Source organism: Macaca thibetana, chromosome 6, assembly GCF_024542745.1.
Source record: "Macaca thibetana thibetana isolate TM-01 chromosome 6, ASM2454274v1, whole genome shotgun sequence".
Classification (NCBI taxonomy): Eukaryota; Metazoa; Chordata; class Mammalia; order Primates; family Cercopithecidae; genus Macaca; species Macaca thibetana.
This window is the reverse complement of record NC_065583.1, coordinates 144,756,358-144,778,892: the sequence shown is the minus strand read 5'-3', so window position 1 is coordinate 144,778,892 and position 22,535 is coordinate 144,756,358. Positions and strand designations below refer to the sequence as shown.

The 22,535-nt window shown below is 36.1% G+C and overlaps 1 protein-coding gene across 6 annotated transcripts in view; it reads right to left on the bottom strand.

Moving 5' to 3' along the window:
- The window catches only part of NNT (nicotinamide nucleotide transhydrogenase), a 100,026-nt gene that overhangs the window by 56,781 nt on the left and 20,710 nt on the right, over positions 1-22,535 (bottom strand). For all 6 annotated transcript variants that reach the window (XM_050794861.1, XM_050794863.1, XM_050794860.1 and 3 more), the window contains 4 exons: positions 18,610-18,797; positions 2,373-2,506; positions 1,890-2,081; positions 1,180-1,333 (listed from right to left, as the gene is read on the bottom strand). In XM_050794861.1, the coding sequence (XP_050650818.1) occupies positions 1,180-1,333; positions 1,890-2,081; positions 2,373-2,506; positions 18,610-18,797 (668 nt within the window). The remainder of the gene's footprint in view (positions 1-1,179; positions 1,334-1,889; positions 2,082-2,372; positions 2,507-18,609; positions 18,798-22,535) is intronic.

Here is a 22,535-nt window from a genome sequence, read left to right as displayed (position 1 = left end):
AGCACACTGGCAGGCCACGGCAGGAGGATCACTTGAGCTCAGGAGTTCAAGACCAGCCTGGGCAACATGGTGAAGCCCCATCTCTACAAAAAAAAAACACACAAAAATTAGCTGGGCATGGTGGCATGTGCCTGTAGTCCCAGCCACTCAGGAGGCTGAAGTGGGAAGCTTCCTTCCTCAACCACAGGAAGTTGAGGCTGTGGTGAGCCATAATCACACCGCTACACTCCTACCTGAGCAACAGAAAAAGACTCTGTTTCGAACATATATATAGTACGTATATTTTTAATATATAAAAATAACTGTTTTTAAAATGTTTTCTGTAAAAGGAAAAATGTTTATTGCCTGCATATTATTTCACATGCTTTCATTCCAGTATTTAGCACACCGACTCTATTTATTGCATCAATAAATGTAATCTCCATTTCTGTAGAGGTGAGACAAGTAGTATGTTGCTGAAAAACCAAGTCTTTCAGGCCTGATTACTAATGGAGTCCAAAAAAGACAACAGCATTTCATTTACTAATTTTGACAATTAATATATTGCTTGCAGGCCAGGTGCGGTGGCTCACGCCTGTAATCTCAGCACTTTGGGAGGCCAAGCCAGGCAGATCACGAGGTCAGGAGATTGAGATCGTCCTGGTTAACATGGTGAAACCCCATCTCTACTAAAAATACAAAAATTAGCTGGTCGTGGTGGTAGGCACCTGTAGTCCCAGCTGCTCAGGAGGCTAAGGCGGGAGAATGGCGTGAACGCGGGAGGCAGAGCTTGCAGTGAGCCAAGATCGCGCCACTGCACTCCAGCCTGGGTGACAGAGAGAGACTCCATCTCAAAAAAAAAAAGAAAAAATACATATATCTATATATCTATAGATATATGTGTATATATGTGTGTATATATATCTATATATGTATATATCTACATATGTATATCTACATATGTATATATATCTATATATGTATATACCTACATATGTATATATATCTACGTGTGTATACATATCTATGTGTGTGTATATATCTACGTGTGTGTGTATATATACACATATATATACACATATAGATATACACACACACGTAGATATATACACACACACGTTTATATACATACACATACATATATATATAACTTGCAAAATCAAACAATCAAGACTAAACCCTGGTAAATGGTATCCTCACCTGCTGTATATGCAGAAGCCGTTGTCATTGTCTTCCTGAAGGGTGTAATGGTAGCCGCTTTTTCAGCTTCCAGCTCAGCCACTGTCTTCTGTTTTACTGGGGCACCTTGAGGAATATTTTTCGGTGTGGGAGGTGGGAAAATCACTTTACCATCCTAATAGATATTAGAAAATAGTACATATTAAAAAGTCAATCCAGCATTTCAAAATTGCTTAAAGAATATACTTTACTATTTTTTAAAACCCTGTTCTTTTAAATATAATTTTATGTAAATATATAAATTCATACAATTTGTAACATCATTTTACATAAATATGTCACATGTGTATACAAATACTAATATCCATGTTACATATACATACATATATATGTAATTTGTACGCGTACAGGACATATATGTAAGAATGAAAATCAAACCCTTAAAAGCAGATAAGTGGGGGGAATGTTTAATTTTTACTTTATTCAATTTGTTTGTTCATTCTGCTTTTCAAAAGCAGTGTATATTTTTGGTAAGTCATGTACTTTTAAGTCTTTGAAATATTTTTCTTTAAATCATTCTGCATTTACAAATAATTTTTATCAGCATAAACCTGGCATACCAATACCTTATTAAAATATGTCTCAATTCCGAAATAGATTTCTTCCATAAACAGAAATTCTAAAACAAATTTACACTAAAAGCACAGGAAGGAATAGATCTCTTTACTTACTTTCATCACTGCAGTTCCTCTGATGACATGACCCATCGTACCAAAGTCAAAGTCATCTTTCACATCAAAATAAAAATTATCTTTGTCCGGGCTGATGGCCTTCAGGAGTTTGGTGATGTTGTTGGAATATAGGGTGCTGGCCTGAGTGGCCATTCGGCTGGGCAGGTCTGTGTAGCCTATGTGAGTAATTCCCTAAATGAACAAAATTACAGTCAAAAAAGTCTATCGCCCTACATTCACATTCATTCTAGAACAATTCTCATTCATATTCAATGCTAAGTTTTGAAATTATGTATCTTTATAAATATACGTACCTACCCATAAACATAAATACATATTTCAACAGGAGCTTTAAATATGCCTATTTTTAATTTTAAAATTTCAGGCCTCAATGTCTCTAAATATTTAAAGAAATAAACACCCCCTCATAACTCACTTAAGATATGAGAAGTGATCGCAGATAGAAAATGCATCTTGCTATACCTTATGAATGTAGAGTTCTCCTGGCTTAGTGGTTTCAAAGTTTCCACCAGCCTCAGCAGCTAAATCCACAACAACTGAACCTTCCTTCATTGACTCAATCATTTCTTTATTAAATAAAACTGGAGCTTTTTTACCTAATAAAATCAAAGAAAACAGCACAAGTTATATTATCATTTTCTAATGCCTTAACGTCTAATTATTACAATAGTCTCTGGCCATTCAGGAATTTAACATCTGAAATTTTAACTCTTTCCAAGAGACCCCTAAAGACCATAGCATGGGTGAGACTGGGAATCTCTTAAGGAAAAAAATACGATGAGTGTGAGCTGCAAAGGCAGTGTGCAGGAGGGAGCCATGTGACTGGCAAGCAGGCCCTGCCATCTGCTCAGCATGAGAATCTCAGCACTGCTCTCCCCACCTGGTTTATACAACACAGCATTCACGAAGAGATCAACAGTTTGACTGCTTTTTAAAAAATGCATAATAATAAACCACTATGGAAACTATATGCACCCAAATTGAACAATTCGTAAAGGTCACCAATGTCAAGAGTACAGTTAATGCTAATTTATGAATTACAAAACAGAATATTGCCAATTATCTTAACATATGTCACCAGATTTTCTGACACATCATATTAACCTACCTTAATTTAACACAGAAAATTCTGAGAAGAGACAGGAAAATGCCAAGAGATCAAAACAGTGGAATCCTACAACTCCAAAAGGTTTAGGAGTTCCCTCATACACTTTTATTCCCACTCAACAATTATGTATTGGTGTCTATAGTGAGTCAAGCCCTATCTATGCCTGGTGCTGGGAATACAGTGGTAAATAAACAAACAAAAAAAAAAGTCCTTGTTCTCATGGTGTACATTTTCCTTATTTAATAGTTCACCTTTTAAATTTGCAATGTGTTTTTAAGACGTTCACTAATTCTTAAATAGAAGATGAAAACCTAGACCTTAGGACTTTTCAAGCTAATATACATCAATATGTTCAACAGGGGCTTATACTGTCAGCATACTATCGTGTTCGCATTTCCATAAAACAATAGAAATACCTAAATCAGAAGATAAAAGAAATAAACTTGTGAGATTAGTAGTATGGAAGTAGAGCATAGCCGGGTGCAGTGGCTCATGACTGTAACAATTTGGGAGGCTGAGGTGGGGAGGATCACTTGACCCCAGGAGTTCCAAACCAGCTGGGGTCACATAGCAAGACCTCATCTCTACAAAAATAAAAAACTTAGCTGGACGTGGTGGCATATGCCTATAGTCCTAACCACCCAGGAGGCTGAGAAAGGAGGATCACTTGAGCCCAGGAACTCGAGGATGCAGTGAGCTATTTTTGCACCACTGCACTCCAGCCTGGACAACACAGTGAGACCCCATCTCTTAAAAATATACATATCTTTTATAAAAAGAAAGCAGAGCATTAGTAGCCTGATTATCTTTAGCTCTTCTTTTGAAAGCTTTCAATTCTGTATTTACAGAATTTGATTCGAAAAGGAAAAATAACGTTTGTAGTACATGTGGAATTAAAAGGTTGTGAAGATACAAGTGAGGTGTTTATGTAGTACTTCCTTCTTTTGCTACAAACTGTATAGTTTCGAGATAAAGTACAAATCCTAAGGCTCCTGGGACTGAATGCCTCTCACCCTGGGTGAAGTGCTTTTTCTAACATGCCCTCTCAAAACTGCACCATTGGATCTTCTTCTATTCCAGCCACACTGGGCTCACTGCCACATGATTTGTTAGAAGATCTCTTGTCCTTTCTTTTGAGTTTCCAAGAAAGAGCAAGAATCAAGAGACGTTTTGCCCAGAGACAATACCCTGAAGTTCTGGTAGTTTCACCACTTCTCAAAATTCTCCAAAAGTATTCCTTTCCTCTACCCTCCACACTATAATCTAACAAAGGCACCTTGAATATTTAACTAAACTTTACTCGACCATGAGAATTTGAGGAAGCAAACCACATCTATCTGAGGACTCTTCCCAAAATAAAGGTCATGCTGCTTGGCTCTCCAGTGATTTAAAGTTATGGATCATATGGCTACCTCTACATAGAGGGGCACATTTAAAGGGCTACCTGTACTTTCTAGGTATTTACTGTCATCACCATCCCCACCCCCTGGGGCCAGAGCCTCTTCTCTATTTACCAGCCATTGTTTACCACAGCTTTTCCTCCCACCTTATTTGTACCCAGCTTTGGCCAATGATTGCACATATTTGATTTGGCATCTAACTAATTTCCTCTGCCCTAGATATTTGTGATTCCTTCTTTCTCCTGAGACATCCATAGCTAAGGATCAGTCCTTGGACTGTATGCTACCACTTTGCGAGACATCAAGTGGCCAAAACCATTTTAGTCTCCCTAGGAACATCAAAATATACAACCCATTTATCTCCTCTGATTTTACTCATTCAACCCCACAAAACAACTGTACAGTGGCTAACACAACTTTGAAAAACACACGTACATGTTTGCATCTTAATAATGATAAGTTGGGTGTTTTGTCCCTATTATTGCTCAGAAATTCAATCACTTTTAAAACAATAGCATATTATTTCACATAGGTTAACTTATTTGGTGCACAGACTGAAGGGTATCACTATAACAAGTTTAAAATGTTACTTAAGTCACACAAGAAAATTTAAAGACATGGAATTATTATAAGTAAAAAGCACATAACAAAATAGTATGTAAGTTTAGATATATATTTATATACATGAATGTTTCTATTTATATATACATAAATATTATATAATACAATACATTACACATATTATACAGTTTGTAATAAATTCTATATCATATAACATTTAACAAAACCAGGGTATATTTGAGTGGTGAGGCTATTTTCTTCGCTGTGTTTTTCCTTATCTCCCAAATGTTTTAATTTTAAAATTAAAACATCTTTAATAAGGGCTACAGGGAATACAATCATGAATGTAACAGTGCAGCTGCCTTCAGGCACTCACATGTGGACTAATTTTTTGAAAATTCTGGAAAGTGCAGAAATAAAAATTGAAAACAGAAGGGAAAAAAATGAATCCAAAAAAGAAGCAAAATAGTAAATAAAAGCTCCAGATGAGCAAAACCTCAAAAGAATAGGTCCAGAGACAGAAACACTGAGAAGACAATTTCAAAATACTATCTTACCCTGGTAGCCTAATATAATAAAGTTTAATGCATAATAAATGCAGCATTACACAATGAAGAACAAAAGTAATATGATGATTAGTTAGGTATCTGGGTAAAAAATATCTACCCAAACCTAATACCATACATTAAACTCTAGAAATATAAGAATTAATTGTAAAAGAAGAGAACCAATTCATGAAGTGAAAGAAAAGAGGAAAAAGGAAACCTTGGTGAATATCTCTCCAGTCTGTGGCTAAAAAAAGCACTTCCTAAATTTAAAGCAATGAAGAAAATTACAAAAGAAAACATCAATAGATTTAAATATGAAAAATGTATATATTACAATTCTCAAGAAACAGACAAAAATTGATGAAAAGCCCACAGAAATTTCAATAAAAACAAAACACTATAATCCTATAGATAGGTGAACAATAAATACAAATGGCAAATTCAATAAAAACAGTAAAAACAAATAAAAGTTCACTCTTAGTATGATATGGAGAGATCACAGGTGATCTTTATTTTCTACTTTGTACTTTACAGCATCTCCAATAAAAGCCACATATCATTTTTATTTTAAAAATAAAATAAAGTACTCCTGGATAATCACAACCAGTTTCTCCTTTAAGTCAAGGAGAAGTGGCGGTTTAAGAGTTGGTACTATGAGAACTAGAAGAACTTAGAAAAACCCCAACCTACTTACTTACCAATTGAAAAGCCTGACTCAAAATCACCTGCCCTCCCTCCCTTCTACAACAAATGACGCTATGCAGTTAGGGCAGTCTTTCAAGGACTGTACCAAAACACAATAAAGGGAGACACGGGCATAACTATACATGGAATACAAACAGGAAGATGTGTCAAGTTTTTTACATGTATAACATGGAAATGAATATATCCAATGTTTACAAATTCTTCAAATATAAAGAGATGCCCTCTACACCCCAGAGACAGCTTGGTGAAAGACCTAGATATAAAAGACAAAATAAGCACATCATTCTGACAAAGGCTTATAAAAAAGAAAATAATAATAAACACATCAGGTATTTTGAGACAGAACTGCAAAAGAAACAGGAAAATTAATAAAAGAAGGCAGATGAGAGGCATTTTTAAAGCCCAGTTGGGCTTTTCCCCCTTTTGAAGTTCATTTCTATTAATTTTATCATTTATCTGCAAAAGATGAGATACACAAAAAGATCATTATATTTCCTAAACCAGCCCCCTTAAAAAAAATCAATCACTGTGACAGAATAAAATTAACAAAGAGAGAAAATTTTAAGAAATATTTTCTGACACAATACCACCTGTGGGTGAAGGATTTGGCATGATATCCAACTTTATGAAATATTTCTTGCTCCCTTCTGGTTTGTGGACGTTAAGTTCCCCTGGAAGGGTTTCTCAGTTCCCTCTCAGAGGGACTTATTTCCATACTTTTGCCAAGAAAACTGTAGGACGTCAAGCTCTCACAGTCATCATTCAAATATTCATTCATTCATTGACATAACTAATACTTAGTGCCTCCCATGTGCAGGGTGGATGGAGGGAGAAAAATTTTACTTAGGCTCTAGGGTCTAATATTTTACAAATAAAAGTGGCGCATTCAAAGGTTGGTTAACAATTTTATTACTAGAAGAGTTGGGTATTTAAAGCACTCATGTAAAAATTTGAATTATAGTTTCCCGATTGGTTGGTAGTTATTTGGAGTGAATAACGGTACCACAGGTTAGTGTAAGTCATCCTTGAATCTCCATGTGCACCATGAATTGACTGTAGACTGAAAAACTGCCTCACACAAGTTTACTATTTCTTGATATATGCACATATGGCTGTGATTCACGTAAAATCATTTTTAAATGTTATTGAATTCATAGCATCTTTTCTCAACCATGTATTTTCTCAATAAATGAATACTAAGATGCAGTTTTAAAAGTAGTAAAATGAGAAACTGCTAGAAAAACTAACTTCTGCTTTGTTTTTTGTTTCTTCTCATCTGTGACTTGAGAAAAATTACTAATTTCTAAAAATAGCTTTAACAACTCATTGCTATGTAGCAAAAGAATATATCATTAGCTTCTTTACAGCACTAAATTCAAAAAGAGTCACACAGCTTAAACTAAACACCAAAGGCTAAAGATTTACCAGAAAATTCTGTAAGATATTATATCTTTTTGAATGAATCAGGCCTAACATGATAATCTGAAATCAATAAATTCACAGATTCTATCTTAACAGGAAAAGAACCAAACCCCCACACTTTAATCATACCAAAAAGAAAAAATAAATTAATTAATTAAGAAGAAACCACTAAAAATATTAAAAACAACAAGCCATGAAGATGAAATGGGTTTACCACAACATTTTATAATGATTCCAAGGAGCATTCAGCATTATTTACTGGAATTATTCAACAGCATGTAATCAGATGGGGAAATTCCTAACTTCCTGGTCTGTAAGGCATCAAATTAGAGGGTCTAAAAAAAAAACAAAACTTTCTGCTTTAACAAGTACATGAGATATTTAGCTCCACAGTAGCAAATAAATAATACGAATCATAGAATCTATTAATCCAAACCAAAATAGATTTCTCATGAACAAGTACTAGGCAGACAAGGACAATTTTTAATGTAATGTAGTCTCTACATTGACTAAATGTAAAATAGAGCAGGTAAAGAAAGATAGGCTGAACTTTATCATTTACATGGTAAGAAGCTTCATTATAACAACACAATGTTGCACTGAGTATTGCTAGTATCTACTCAGTATCCATTTTCTCCTTTTGTCACTATGCTGATTTTCATTTTTCCAACCAGCCCACGAGACATGACCTCAGAAACCACTTGTATTAGTCTGATCTCATATATTCTTTTATATATACATATATATATATATATATAGAGAGAGAGAGAGAGAGAGAGAGAGAGCTGCCCGAGACTGGGTAATTTATAAATGAAAGGGGTTTAATTGACTCACAGTTCCGCAAGGCTGGGGAGACTTCAGGAAACTTACAATCATGGCAGAAAAGGAAGCAAACATGTTCTTCTTCACATGGTGGAAGGAGAAAGAAATGAGTGCCCAGTGAAGGGGGAAGCCCCTTACAAAACCATCAGCTCTCATGAGAACTAGCTCGCTATCATGAGAACAGGATGGAGGAAACTGCCCCCTTGGTTCAATTCTCTCCACCTGGTCCTTCCCGTGATATGCGGGGATTATGGGAACAACAATTCAAGATGAGATTTGGGTGGGGGCACAACCAAATCATATCACCACTCCAGAGGCAGGCCTGGAAGGTCTAAGGGTAATCTTATCACCTTATTAGTGACTGGCTCAGATATCCAGGTGTAAGTTGAGGTACATCTCATTGCCCTACCTACAAGGATTGGTTCAGAAATGGTCATAAACCAATCGAGGTTAGTATAAATGAGGGAAAATTTGCTAAGGATTTCTGAAAAAGAAGTTTCCTTCTTTTTGCTCTTCAAGAGGGTGCCATCAGCACTGGACTACCTCCTCCTCTAAATATTGTGTTGTACATACTGGAGCCTGAAATTGTTGCTGCCTTTTGCACAGCACTGAGGATGAAGCCAACTCAGAGACGAGAGCATGAAGGAGCACAGTCAGGGTGTCCCAGCCCACACTTATCCACAGCTATAACTGGACTTCGTTCTGTTAACAGAACCCAAGAAATCGCCTACTTTAAGGCAGGTTGTGTTAGAATTTCTGTTTCTGGCAGCTAAAGGCATCCTAACGGATCCATACCAAAAGCTCTTTTAGCATTTCAAAATCACTGATGGGGTTAAAGTACTGAGTCTTAAGCTTTTAAAATGTTACCAATGATAACAAAAGGGTTTTTATACATATATGTATGCATATGAGAATAAAAAATAATAGATTATGTAAAATATAGAATATGGCAAGAAAGTACTGAACATCTAATTCACTAATCCATTTTCTAATAAGTCTCTGATTTAGCCAGCCCCACAGTACATAGAGCAACCCCTCTACTCTGTTTATCATAGATATGAAAGCTGTGTTCATGAGCCTAAAGAGATTCTGGCCCAAGTTTAAATAGTCAAGCAGAGTACTTTATATGTGAGCTTTATCCCTGGAACTACAGGAAAACTTTGCCTGCATAATTATTTGTATAAAGAACCAGACAGAAAGTCAGGCTGGCAAATAGTTGGCTTTTACAAATTGGATCCCTTGAGATATTTCTAAATGTAATACTTATGAAATATGATTAGTCAACAGCATATTTTAGCAGATTAGAAAAATCCCTAAAGATCTATTTAAAGAAGAAACCTAAAAACAAGCTTTTACCTCATAATTAAAGAATATGTTTATAAAAATTTTGAAAGGATTAACTGAATAATTCACCTCTCAGAGCTGCAAAATTTTGTATAAATAAAAAGCAAAACTAGTCAAGATTTTACCATGGTTTCATGGGTTACAAAAATTCTCCAAACTTAAATGGTAGCACAAATAAGGAAATACATATTCTCATAGAAACTATAGCATTCTTTGAATTCCCTCCAACATAAGTATAGATGTACATTAGCTACCAAAATCCTTTAAAAATTGAAGCAATAAAATGGTATTACACATTCTGATTTTATTATTTTGTTAACATGAAAGAATTTAAAAGTGTTTTTAAAAATAGAAACAGTGCTGCTTATTTTCTTTCTTATGTCTTTCAACTTAGGTCAGAATGAGGTTAACTGGGAAAACAGCCTTAATAAAATGGATATCTTCAGCAAATTCAGATAAAAAACAATTAAGTCATGTTTCTCCGCAGGGAAACCAATGCCACATTGCCATCTAATAAATACTGGTTATGTAACTTCATGGGTGGATTCATGAGGGACCATCTTCAACGTTCCACATAATCCTTGAGAATGTCTGGATTTTTATTGCAAAAGTCAGTAAGATTTGTAATCCTGAGTCCCATCCAGAAGACGAGGCATCACCAATGGAAGAAAGAATTACAATAATGTTCTCTATGCCCAGCCCTACACAGGGTTTTTTCTTCATTCCTCAAAACAACTTTGCAAGGTAGAAATTTTTATTCACATTTCAGAGATAAGGAATCTGATATTCAGAGAGACAAATCAGCTGTTAAGTAGTAGAACTAGAATTTGAATCTACTCTATCTGGCTCTAAATCTATGACCCTTCCCCTGATTTCCAATGAACAGATCAAACACTAACACATTAAATTACAAAGCAGGGAAGAGGAAAGAGGCTGTTAGCTGTGCACAAAAATCTACATTTGTTATGGGCTGAATTGTGGCCACTGCAAAATTCTTATGTTGACACCCTAACCCCCAGTACCTCAGAATATGGCTGTATTTAAAGACAGGGCTTTTAAAGAGGTGATTGCATTAAAATGAGTCTATTAGGGTGGGCCCTAGGACAACCTGACTGGTGTCCTTAAAAGAAGAGGAAATTGAAGCATAAAAAGAGAAACCAGGAATGCACACACACAGAGGAAAGACCATGTGAGGACACAGCAAGAGGGCAGCCATTCACAAGCCAAGGAGACAGGCTCAGAAGAAACTAATCCCACTGACACATTGACCTTATATATCCATCCTCCGGAACTCTGGGAAAATAAATTTCTGTTGGTTAAGCCACTAAGTCTGTGGTATTTTGTCATGGCAGCCCTAGCACACAAATACAATGTTCTCTTATTCCTGGGCACAGAGCTAGACAATTCCCAGCTTCCTTCACAGTTAGGTTTGGCCACGCAACTAAGTCTTAGCAAAAGAATGCAAAGCAGGAGCGATGTGTGCCATTTCCTGGCCTTCCATGCACACTCCTCCATCCCACTTTCCCTCTGGCTGGCTGAAATAGAGACAGTCCCAGAGCAACCTTCATAGCCTCATAATGATGATGGCAACACTGTCATAACCTGAATCCCCAAATGACCATATGAAAAAGAGCTGCCCACCAATGTGTGAACCTACCTATTACTAAGCAAGATGTAAATTTCTGTAACATCGGCGCCATTATGCATTGTTGGATTAATCTGTTACAGCAAAACTCATAGATTTAGGGCTAGACCACCCTAACTAATACTGAAGCACAAGAGAGTATAGGGAAAATGTAAGGAAGGAGATACAGAAACGCACATGGTAGGGAAGTACTAATACATTAGCAGTAATGCTATTTGTGTTGCTTTGCCAAAGACAGCCTCAGCCTCCCAATCCTTTACAAACCAGGGAAAGCCAGGAAGGAAGCATAATGCATACCAATATTGCAACATGCTTTTGGAGAAATAACAAACCAAACCAAAGTATAACTATGCCATAAATTATTCCTAACAGAACATTTGCTAAATCTAGCCCAGTCACTCACAAAATGTGCTCAAATACACCCTAAGAACAAGACTGATAAATAGCAATGGAAAAGTCACAGTTTTGGCATCCTCCACTTGAGGACAAGTTGCTCTATCTGCATTGAAAGCTATGAAGAGGTGTGTAGACAGCCTGTGGTTACCAACCCTTGATGTTGCAATACTTAAGTTTCTCTCTGTTCTTCAAAATGTCTTCAATATCCTCAAAACAAATGAAACTTTATATAACAATGTTACAAAAGTCTATATAATCATAAAATACATTGAAGGGAGGGAATTACGGAACATGAATCAGATAACAAAAAAAGTAATATAATTCCAAAAGAGTTGGGAATCACCAATCTTATAGTTTTGTCCTTTGTGATCACAATGCATACAGTTTAATAAGAGAATGAATAATAAATCCTTACTTTTGGCAAAAACTTTAGTCATCAAAAACAATATTTCTTTGTAGAATTACACAACTAGAGAGTATCAGTTATTCTTGTATCAATTATTCTCTTGCCTGAAAGCACAAGTTTCAACAATTACCATGGAAAGTCATTCTTTTGCACTATATTTCCACTCCATATGAAAGATAAATTCAACAAGACAGATGGAAAACAAATGTTGATTTTCCAGGAGACTGCAACATCTCAGGTTCATACATGTAAGGAACTTGTATATTAGAGGAAAACACCTCCCACCCAATTCTCCAGAGACATGGAAAATTACCACAAAAGTCCACACCCTTTGAGGGGTATATTTTATAGATCCTAACAAGTATAGATAAAAACAAAAAGTATGGCCACTCTAATCTGGATTGTGCCTAAAAAGAGACACAAGTACATATGGCGTAAAGTATTTTAATCAACAATCGAGCAATGAATATGTTCCTTCCTCTCTGACAGGACACTTTCTAATTCCCAAACAGCTCTTCCACTACTTCCTAATTCTATCTCCTGAGAGGTCTAGCTAGCCAACCACCTCAAACTGCAGAATGGGCATGTGTCCCAGTTTTGAATAATTTAAGGAAGTTAAGTTCCCAGGCTTAAATTAGCTTCTGCAATATTCCTATCCAAAAGTGAACCAACAGAGTGTTCTATCAGAATTTGTAGATACCACTGAAAAAAATGAAAGGAACTGTACCAACCAAGACCTAAAGAAGGTATCCAGAATTATTAGTTCAGCAACCTTTGCTAAGCCACCATTGTGTACAAAGCACTATGCCAAGCACTGGCATAAATCAAAGACTCCTGCTGCACTCAAAGGGAGACAAGATAACTAAGGAATGATGGGACTAAGCACTGCTGTAATAGGAAGAACAAGCAAAGTGCTTTGAGTGCAGGAAAAAGAAAAAACAACACTAGTGCTGAGCAGGAGGCAATAGAAACTGTGGAGGATGTCGTAATTGAGTTGAGTAGGATTTCAAAAAGCAGGCAAGGGCAAGGATAGTATTCCAAAGAGAAGAAGCAATATGTGCAAAGGCAAAAAAGTATCTTGGCCCATTTGAGGAGATAATAGCAGTCAATATGGCTGAAATCAGGCCCAGAGAATAAGATATTAGTTTAACACGAGACCCAAAAGCTAAATCAGGACCAGATAATGAAAGTCAAGAAATACCTTCAAGGAATGCAAACTTTATACCACAGGTAATCGGGGAGTGGGAGACTATGATCCAACTCTGTTCAGTTTAGATGGTTTGCTTCATATAATGATGCTGGGAACCCAAGTCGCCCAAGCTACTGTCATCATTGCTAAAAATCCAGGCCTTAGAATAGCTATGGTTCCCCTAAATTAATAAGGACTAGACCTATAGCTGGGAAGCTATAGGACTTTAAGATGCTCATGATTTTTTAATTAAGTGGTCATCAGAAAGATTTTAAATGGAAAAGTTGGTTTCTGTCAGGTTAAACTTAGCATGTGCTCCATAGTTCTCTTCATTCTCATTGGAACTTAGGTGAAATTTGCCCAAGACACAGTTAGTGCAAAATCACCATGATTCCTTCTCACACCATACCATACTCCCCTCCCCAACGTACTTATCGGATTTTCAACCTGATTCAGTCCCTTCCTGATTAACTCTTCTATGTCTACGACAAGTCTCTCTAAAAGGGTTTCAGATCATTAGGGATGCTAAAAAATCTTGTGTTTCAAAAGGCTTAGCAGAAAAGATTATGAGCACAGCCTGAACATTACCAGAGAGCAGGGCTGCCTTACTTTGGGCTGCCCCAAAGGTCAATGACCTGTACAGGAAAGTAGAGAGCTTTCCTTTATGTGCACAGCACCACAAAGTGGGGCTGTCAGCTTGGCCCCATCCTCAAGCTACCTGCATTAAGTGAAATTCTCACCTTTAATCCATCACTCAACCCAATAGGGGGGTGAGATGATGGTATAAGATATCAGGCAGCATAACAACTAGCTAGCTACAGAACTATCTCATTCCACACACAATCTATGTAAGTACAAGTTCATTGTTTTTTCAAGACCACCAAGTGACATATACCTAGGACAATAAAAATGTACTAACTCCGTAAAGTTGCTCCCTGAAACTAGTTACTTACCTGTGTCTGCCTCTCAACATTCTTATCCATGCCAGGTCTTCGGTCCAGCCTTCCAGGGATCTCAGTCTATAAATCTTAGCTTAGAGAATTTCTGACATTTGACTTAATCCCCTTTGAATCCACTCAAGGAAAACTTCAGAACAATTTCTGCTCTGAGGGTCATTCAAGAGTCAGCTACACCATCAGGGCACCCAGGCAAAGGCTCAGGACATAAAGCAGTAAAGATATAATGCCAAGGACACTGTTTTCCAAAGGGCATTTGTACCTTCATGTACTCTTTCAGTCATTTTTGTTAAATGCTCATGTTTTCTGTTTTCAGTGCCCCACAGATAGGAAAGATCTTTAGAAAAATCACCTTTTCCCATATAATATTCCAATTCACTTTTTTCTTTCTTCTTTTTTTTTTTTCAAAAGAAAGTAAAGGCCCTTTTCAGCCGGCCTTTTGAGGGTGAGCTCTGAACTGAGGTACTGATCAAGGACTTTCTGCAAGTTTAATGTGAAGATCGTGGCTTCAGAGAACAAGAAAGGCTTAGTGGAACAGATTAATAAAACTTCTTCAACTAGACTTTAAGATTGTCATACAGTCTGACCTTTTACTAAAGTATACTAACTATAAGCTACTTATAAAAAATAAAATATTATGGGGAGTGGGGAAGGCCCTGAAAGTCAGTATGTGTTTATAAAATAAATCTTGAGTACTATCACTGACATCTAGCTCTGTAATCAATAATAAATCTAAATACTCTATTTGAATTATCCCTAGTTCTTTAAAGTATGAGTTGACTAAAAACTAGCTTCCTAGCCACATGGCTTACTCCATGAGCAAATGTTTTAGCACCCTCTACTGGCCGCTTGTTACATCTAATCCTCTCATAACTTCCCCCACAATGCGCAGCTGCTTCTCAGAGGGCAGATGGTGGCTGCAGCATGTCACCCCATTCCTTCCTCAGAACCACCTGTGAAACAGCTGAGCCAGGAGCCACTGCCACACACGAAAAGGATGAATCCTGAAGTGCTCTCCTGACACTGTTTGTGCATGAGTTATGTCTTCACTGACAGATTTCACAACTACCCTGGGTCCAGGGTTTGATCTGCATGCACCTCCCGGAACCAACCACAGGCCTCATTTCTACAATTACAGATGCTCCCATTGCCTGAGCCCTGCCGAGACCCCATATCAGCCCCCTGCCTGTCTGCTTCATCAATTCTTTGTCCTTAGGTTTATATTAACCAGGTTTTTTGTTGTAGGGGAAGGTACTGGAGGAGAGTTTCTCCTCTTTCATAGCCTAATGACAAAGCAAATTCTAATAATCCACAGTACCTCAGAGAAAGTGAGGCTCCTTCACTAGGATCTAACATAAGCAACCAGGAACCCTTTAAGCTCTCATTATGTGGTCCACTTTCTTTCAGAAAGGAAAAAATTAGAATCAGCATGGTATTCATTATTCAATAACAAAAGGAAAGGATAGGTGAAGAGAAGAGGTGAGACTATAAAATGTGGACAGTTTGCTCATGCCCAAATCTTGCTAGATCAAGCTACTGCTTACTGATTAATAAACACTTATTGGTTTGACATCAGTCATGTACTGAGTACAAAATACTCTTTAGAAGGAGATTTGTAAAGGGACTAGAAAGTAATTCCTTCAATCAAAAAGCTCACAATTTGGCTGAAAACATGTCAAATGAAATAATTTAAAACTGACATAGGGTCATTTCCATAAGTAAAAATATACACTGAAAATTCCATAAATACATATACATACAAAGTCCCCTATCTCTCTCTCACACATATATGGAAAAAAAAAAAAAAAGATCAAAATATTCATAACAGTTATCTCTCTGGTAGAATTTCAAATGATCTGGATTTTTTTTCTTATTTATCACTACTGTTTGAATTTCCTACAAGGAGAAGGTAGTATCTTACCAAAGAAAATGTAAATAAATTAACAATCAATTTATCAAGGGTTTGAGCAGAGGAACCTGCTTATGAATATAATACTGTACATACATCAACAAATGGTGCTGGGATAATTGGCAAGCCACATGCAGAAGAATGAGGCTGGATCCTCATCCCTCATCTTATACAAAAATCAACTCAAAGATGGATCAAAGACTTAAATCTAAGACCTGAAACCATAAAAATTCTAGAACATAACATCGGAAAAACTCTTCTAGACACTGACTTGGGTAAAGAGTTCATGAACAAGACCCCAAAAGCAAATGTAACAAAAACCAAGATAAATACATGGCACTTAGTTTAACTAAAAAGCTTCTGCACTGCAAAAGAAATAGTCAGAGTAAACATACAACCCATGATGGGAGAAAATTTTCACAAACTATGTATCTGACAAATCACTAATATCCTGAATCTAAAAGGAACTCAAACAAATCAGCAATAAAAAAAATAAATAGGCCGGGCGCGGTGGCTCAAGCCTGTAATCCCAGCACTTTGGGAGGCTGAGGCGGGCGGATCACAAGGTCAGGAGATCGAGACCACAGTGAAACCCCGTCTCTACTAAAAATACAAAAAATTAGCCGGGCGCGGTGGCGGGCGCCTGTAGTCCTAGCTACTCAGGAGGCTGAGGCAGGAGAATGGCGTGAACCCAGGAGGCGGAGCTTGCAGTGAGCCGAGATCGCGCCACTGCACTCCAGCCTGGGCAACAGCGTGAGACTCCGTCTCAAAAAAAAAATAAAAAATAAAAAATAAAAATAAAAATAAAAATAAATAAATAAATAAATAATCCCATCAAAAAGTGGACAAAGGACATGAATAGACAATTCTCAAAAGAAGATATACAAATGGCCAACAAACATATGAAAAAAATGCTCAACATCACTAATGATCATGGAAATGCAAATCAAAACTACGAGATACCACCTTACTCCTGCAAAAATGGCCATAATTTAAAAATCAAAAAATAACAGATGTTGTCATGGATGTAGTGAAAAGGGAACACTTTTACACTGCTGGCGGGAATGTAAACTAGTACAACCACTGTGGAAAGCAGCATGGAGATTCCTTAAAGAACTAAAGAAGAACTACCATTTGATTCAGCAGTCTCACTACTGGGTATCTACCCAAAGGAAAAGAAGTCATTACATAGAAAAGACACTTGCATACTCATGTTTATAGCAGCACAATTCGCAGTTGCAAAAATATGAAACTCGCCTAAATGCCCATCAACCAACGAGTAGATAAACATACATATACATATATACACACACCATGGAATAGCACTCAGCCATAAAAAGGAACAAAATAATGGCATTCACAGCAACTTGGATGGAGGTGGAGACCATTATTCTAAGTGAAGTAACTCAGGAATTAAAAACTAAATACTGTTAAAAGTGGAAGCTAAGTTATGAGGACACAAAGACATAAGAATGATATAATGGGCTTTGGGGACTCAGGGGTTAAGAGTGGGAGGGGGTTGAGGGATAAAAGACTAAACATTGTGTACAGTGTACACCGCTTAGGCGACGGGTGCACCAAAATCTCAGAAATCACCACTAAAGAACTTTTCCATGCAACCAAACACCACTTGCTCCCCAAAAGCTATTGAAGTTTTTTAAGTTGCAGAGAAAATAATAGTAATAATAATCTTTTCTAAATAAATAGTGTTTTATTCTCCGGAAAAAAAAAATTGTACATACAGTATAATCTATGAACTTACACAAAAACTCACAAAAGGGCTAGGCGCGGTGGTTCGCGCCTGTAATCACAGCACTTTGGAAGACCAAGGCAGGCGGATCACCTGAGGTCAAGAGCTCGAGACCAGCCTGGCCAACATGGCAAAACCCCAACTCTACTAAAAACACAAAAATTAACCAGACATGGTGGTGGATGCCTGTAATCCCAGCTACTTGGGAGGCTGAGGTAAGAGAATCGCTTGAACCCAGGAGACGGAGGTTGCAGTGAGCCGAGACCATGCCACTGCACTCCAGCCTGGGCAATAGGAACGAGACTCCATTTCAAAAAAAAAAAAAAAAAAAAAAAAAAATTTCACAGAAAAAATACTTGAAGAAAATTATTAATGACTATGAATTTTGTCATATGTTTTCTCATTTTCTAGTACTTTTATAATAGAAAGCACTAGATCCTTCCTTAAAGAAATTCAAATGTTAAGCAATCATTCACTCTTGCTATTAAAAAAAAAAAGTAAAAGTGCTTTTAAAATAACCATTTACTTAATGGCATACCTGGAATAAGTGCTGTGCTGATAAGGATGTCTACCTCCTTGCATTGTTGAGCAAAGAGTTTCATTTCAGCTTCAATGAACTCTTTGGACATCTCTTTTGCATATCCTCCTTGTCCCTCACCAGATTCTTTCAAGTCCACCTCCAAGGGCTCAGCACCAAGAGACTTGAACTGTTCCAAAGCTGCAGCTCTAGGGTGATTGTTAAAGTGGAAACAGTAGTTATTTCAGGCCCTAATAAAGAAGTCAAGATCATCATTTACATCTACCTTTTTAAGAACAACAAACTATATATTCAAAAATCAATAGTCCCTTTGATGTCATACTTGTTTCAAATATTTTTCTAAAGGCAAGTAACATATTTAAGAGAATATTCTTTTCTAAAAGAAAAAAAACTACTGAGAATTCCAACTTCTACTTAGTTAAGTTGCAAAAGCAATTACACAATTGCCAACTCCAGTAATCAATTGTATTCCTTATGACCCCGGTGTGGATGATGATGTGATATCTGATATATATCAGGATTTGATATCATTCATATCATTCAAGATGAGGTTTTTTCACTTGAAAATATTCTGAATTTGTTCTTATTAGAGACTTTTCCCACAAAAATAACTCTTACATGTAAAATTATTCTAATAAAGTGACTTTTTTGCCCCCCACCCTGTCCTCATTAAATTGTATTTGCAAAAAATAACCTATAAATAGTAGTAAAGGGTAAAATGTGAAAAGCCAACACATTTAAATTTTATAAAAATAAATTCAGTTTTAAATAAATAAATAAATGCTAACCAAGTACTGTCTCCTGGTTGGAAAACCAGAGCCAACAAAGACCTCAGCTCTGTGGTGGACATGCGTGTAACTCGTCAATATCCATTCCACTGTGGTAAATCCCAAACCCACCTAATGACAATAATCAATCAGGGTACGTGTTAAAAGTTCAAATTCCCAGGTCCCTTCCCAGACCCACTGAATTATAATCTCCAGCAAGCAGGCCAGACGCTATATTATTTTCAGCAAGAGCTGCAGTTCATCCTTGTCATCGCGGAAGTTTGGGAAACCATGATCTGAGCCAATAAATCCCTAGCAACCATCATGTTCAAGAGTATGCATAAAGGGTAGGACATACAGTCCACAGTTGAGCACTAGAGGTTCTCCCTCTGCTGGCTTGAGTAAGGAATCTGGTAGCCCAGATTTTCCCCTGGAGGTAAAGTTGCAACCACAAGTGGAATCAGCCTTAGGAGGAAGCCAAAGCCAAGGACAGCAGAGAGGAGTGACAGAAACTGGTCCTTGATAGCACCAAGGAGCATCTCACTCTAATGTGAAAAGGAAGTCATTCCCCTGGATTCTCAGTTAGAAGAAATAATACATTTTCTTATGTTTTAAGCCAATATGTGTGTATGTACACACACATATATATACACATATATATATGCACACATATATATGTATATAAAATAATCCAAATTTTGTTCAAAAGTCATATATATATATATATATATATATATATATAACTCTATCAGAAATTATACCAAAATATCACTATCAATTATATCTGGCTGATAGAATTATAAAAAGTATTTTCACATTCATCCTTATGTTTCTCTGTATTTTTCAATAATGAATTCACATCATTAGAAATATGTTATTTTTAAATCTTTGTTGTTATACCTTTGCCCATAAAATAATCTCATCATTCAAAAATATTATAACATATTAGCATTTAAAATGTGTATATCTTTTGACTCCAATATTTCCTTAGAATTTATCTAAGGAATTTATCTGGGGAATTGGTTCCATGACCCCACTCAGATATCAAAATCCACAGATGATCAAGCCCCTTATAAAAGACAGTGTAGTATTTGCACATAGCCTACATACATCTTCCCATAGCCTACATACATCTTCCCAAATAGCTTAAATCGTCTCTAGATTATTTATAATGCCTAATAAATGTAAATGTTATATAAATAGTTGTTACATCATATTATTTAGAGAATAATGACAAGAAAAATGAAATTGGTACTAGCTCAGTACAAACACAAACATGTTTTCTGAATATTTTTGATCTGGTTGAACCCACAGATAATAGAACATGGATACAGGGCTTACTGTATGTACATGTAAGTGTATATTGAACTACAGAGTACTGTGTAAATATAGCAAAAAATGTCCATTTATAGAGGCCTAGTTAAATAAATTGCTGTACTTCTATACAATGGAATCTTCTGCAGTCATTAAAAACATTAATATGTAAGGAAAGATCTTCATGATCTACTGTTAATTGAAAAAAGGTAAATGGAACAGTAAAATTACATTTTTAATTAATGTGTAGAAGAGGGAACACATGAAAAAAATTACCACTAGGCAGTGAGACTTTAGGGTATTTTATTTTCTGTTCTTGTGCTTTTTCATATTTTTCTGAATTGGAAGAATAATCATGTACTATTTTATGACAGGAAAGAAAGCAAGGTTTTTATATATTTAAACTTTGTGATAAAGGCATTAGGCAAGATAATCACTATTGCTAAGAGGAGTATCTTCTAATTATTGTTTGAAAGAATTCAAAAGTCAGACCATTTAAATACCATTGGGCAATGAGCTGTCTGTAAGTTTTTAGGATATTTAACTGAAAATACATACCACTCAATCTTCTAACAAGAATTTAAAATCAAGTATGCTTTGGATTTCATATTTATAATATGAAACCAACCCCATCTCAAAATAGTGACTAGAGTAACTAATGAGCTATAATTCTTAGAAAAGTATTCAATCAGTTCAGTCACATCTTTCTTCATTGTATACTTGAGATACCTGTATAATGAACTTAATAAATTATAAAGAAAGATTGAGTTTTTGTATTTTTCTAATATAAGCAACAGCCATATTCTAGCCATTGATTCTGTACACAATCTAAAAAATGACATCAATATACTAAATTCTCAGTAGTTCACCCACCACCAAGTTTCAAATCATCTTTAGGTCAAATACATACATTTCTATTTTAATACTACTGTTCACTACAATGAAAACTTAACCTGCTTTCTACTGGCTTGGAGGTCTTGAGAAAACTTCACATCAACAAACAGTAAAAATAAAATGACAGGATCAATGGCATGTTTAACTCTAGCTATGCTTGGTTTGTGTCCTGGTTACTTTGGAAATGACTTATTTTCTCATTTCAGCAGGACAGCTTTTTATCAGTATATCACTTTAACTCTAGATAAAGACTATTAACCATATTCTATGGAACATTGTTTACTCTGAAAAGTCACATTCTTCCAACTTTGAATGGTTGCTTTCTTTTCTTTTTTGATCATTCTATATTCAGGATTAGCAGTAGTATTATTCCTCCAGTACCCTCAGCTGATAATAAATAACTACATTTTTCAACCTCAAAAATTATTAAAACACATATTAACAGTACTCAACTGACATTTAATAAAATCCAGTGTCTAGTGTCTTCTGAAATGAAGAAGAATTTTAATCAAACTTCTCTTTAAAAACAATCTAGGAAAATGTGTATATGTCTGCGTTAAAGAAATAGAGTATATTTCTTTATAAATCAAGTACTTTCACCCAGGGGCTCAAAAATTATCAGAAAAATATATGCAGCTCTATCTTAACATAAAACGCAGGAAGCATAAATAATGCAGTAATAATAATTCACATGGTGCTAGTCAAGTGAAGTGCCAATCAGCTTTATTTGCTTCTATCCATTCAAGGTAGGGCATGCCCCCACTCAGCCAGGGCATCTTTGTTCATGCCCTAACTAGGGCCTAAAAGCATTCTGAACAGAAATAGGTAAAGCAACATGTTAGAAACTCAGGATAGAAAGAATTCTGGTCCCACTGTCAATCCACCAAAGAAAACAGAGTTGTGAGTTGTTAATTTAAGTAATACATTTTCACTTTGCATTAACTTTTAAAA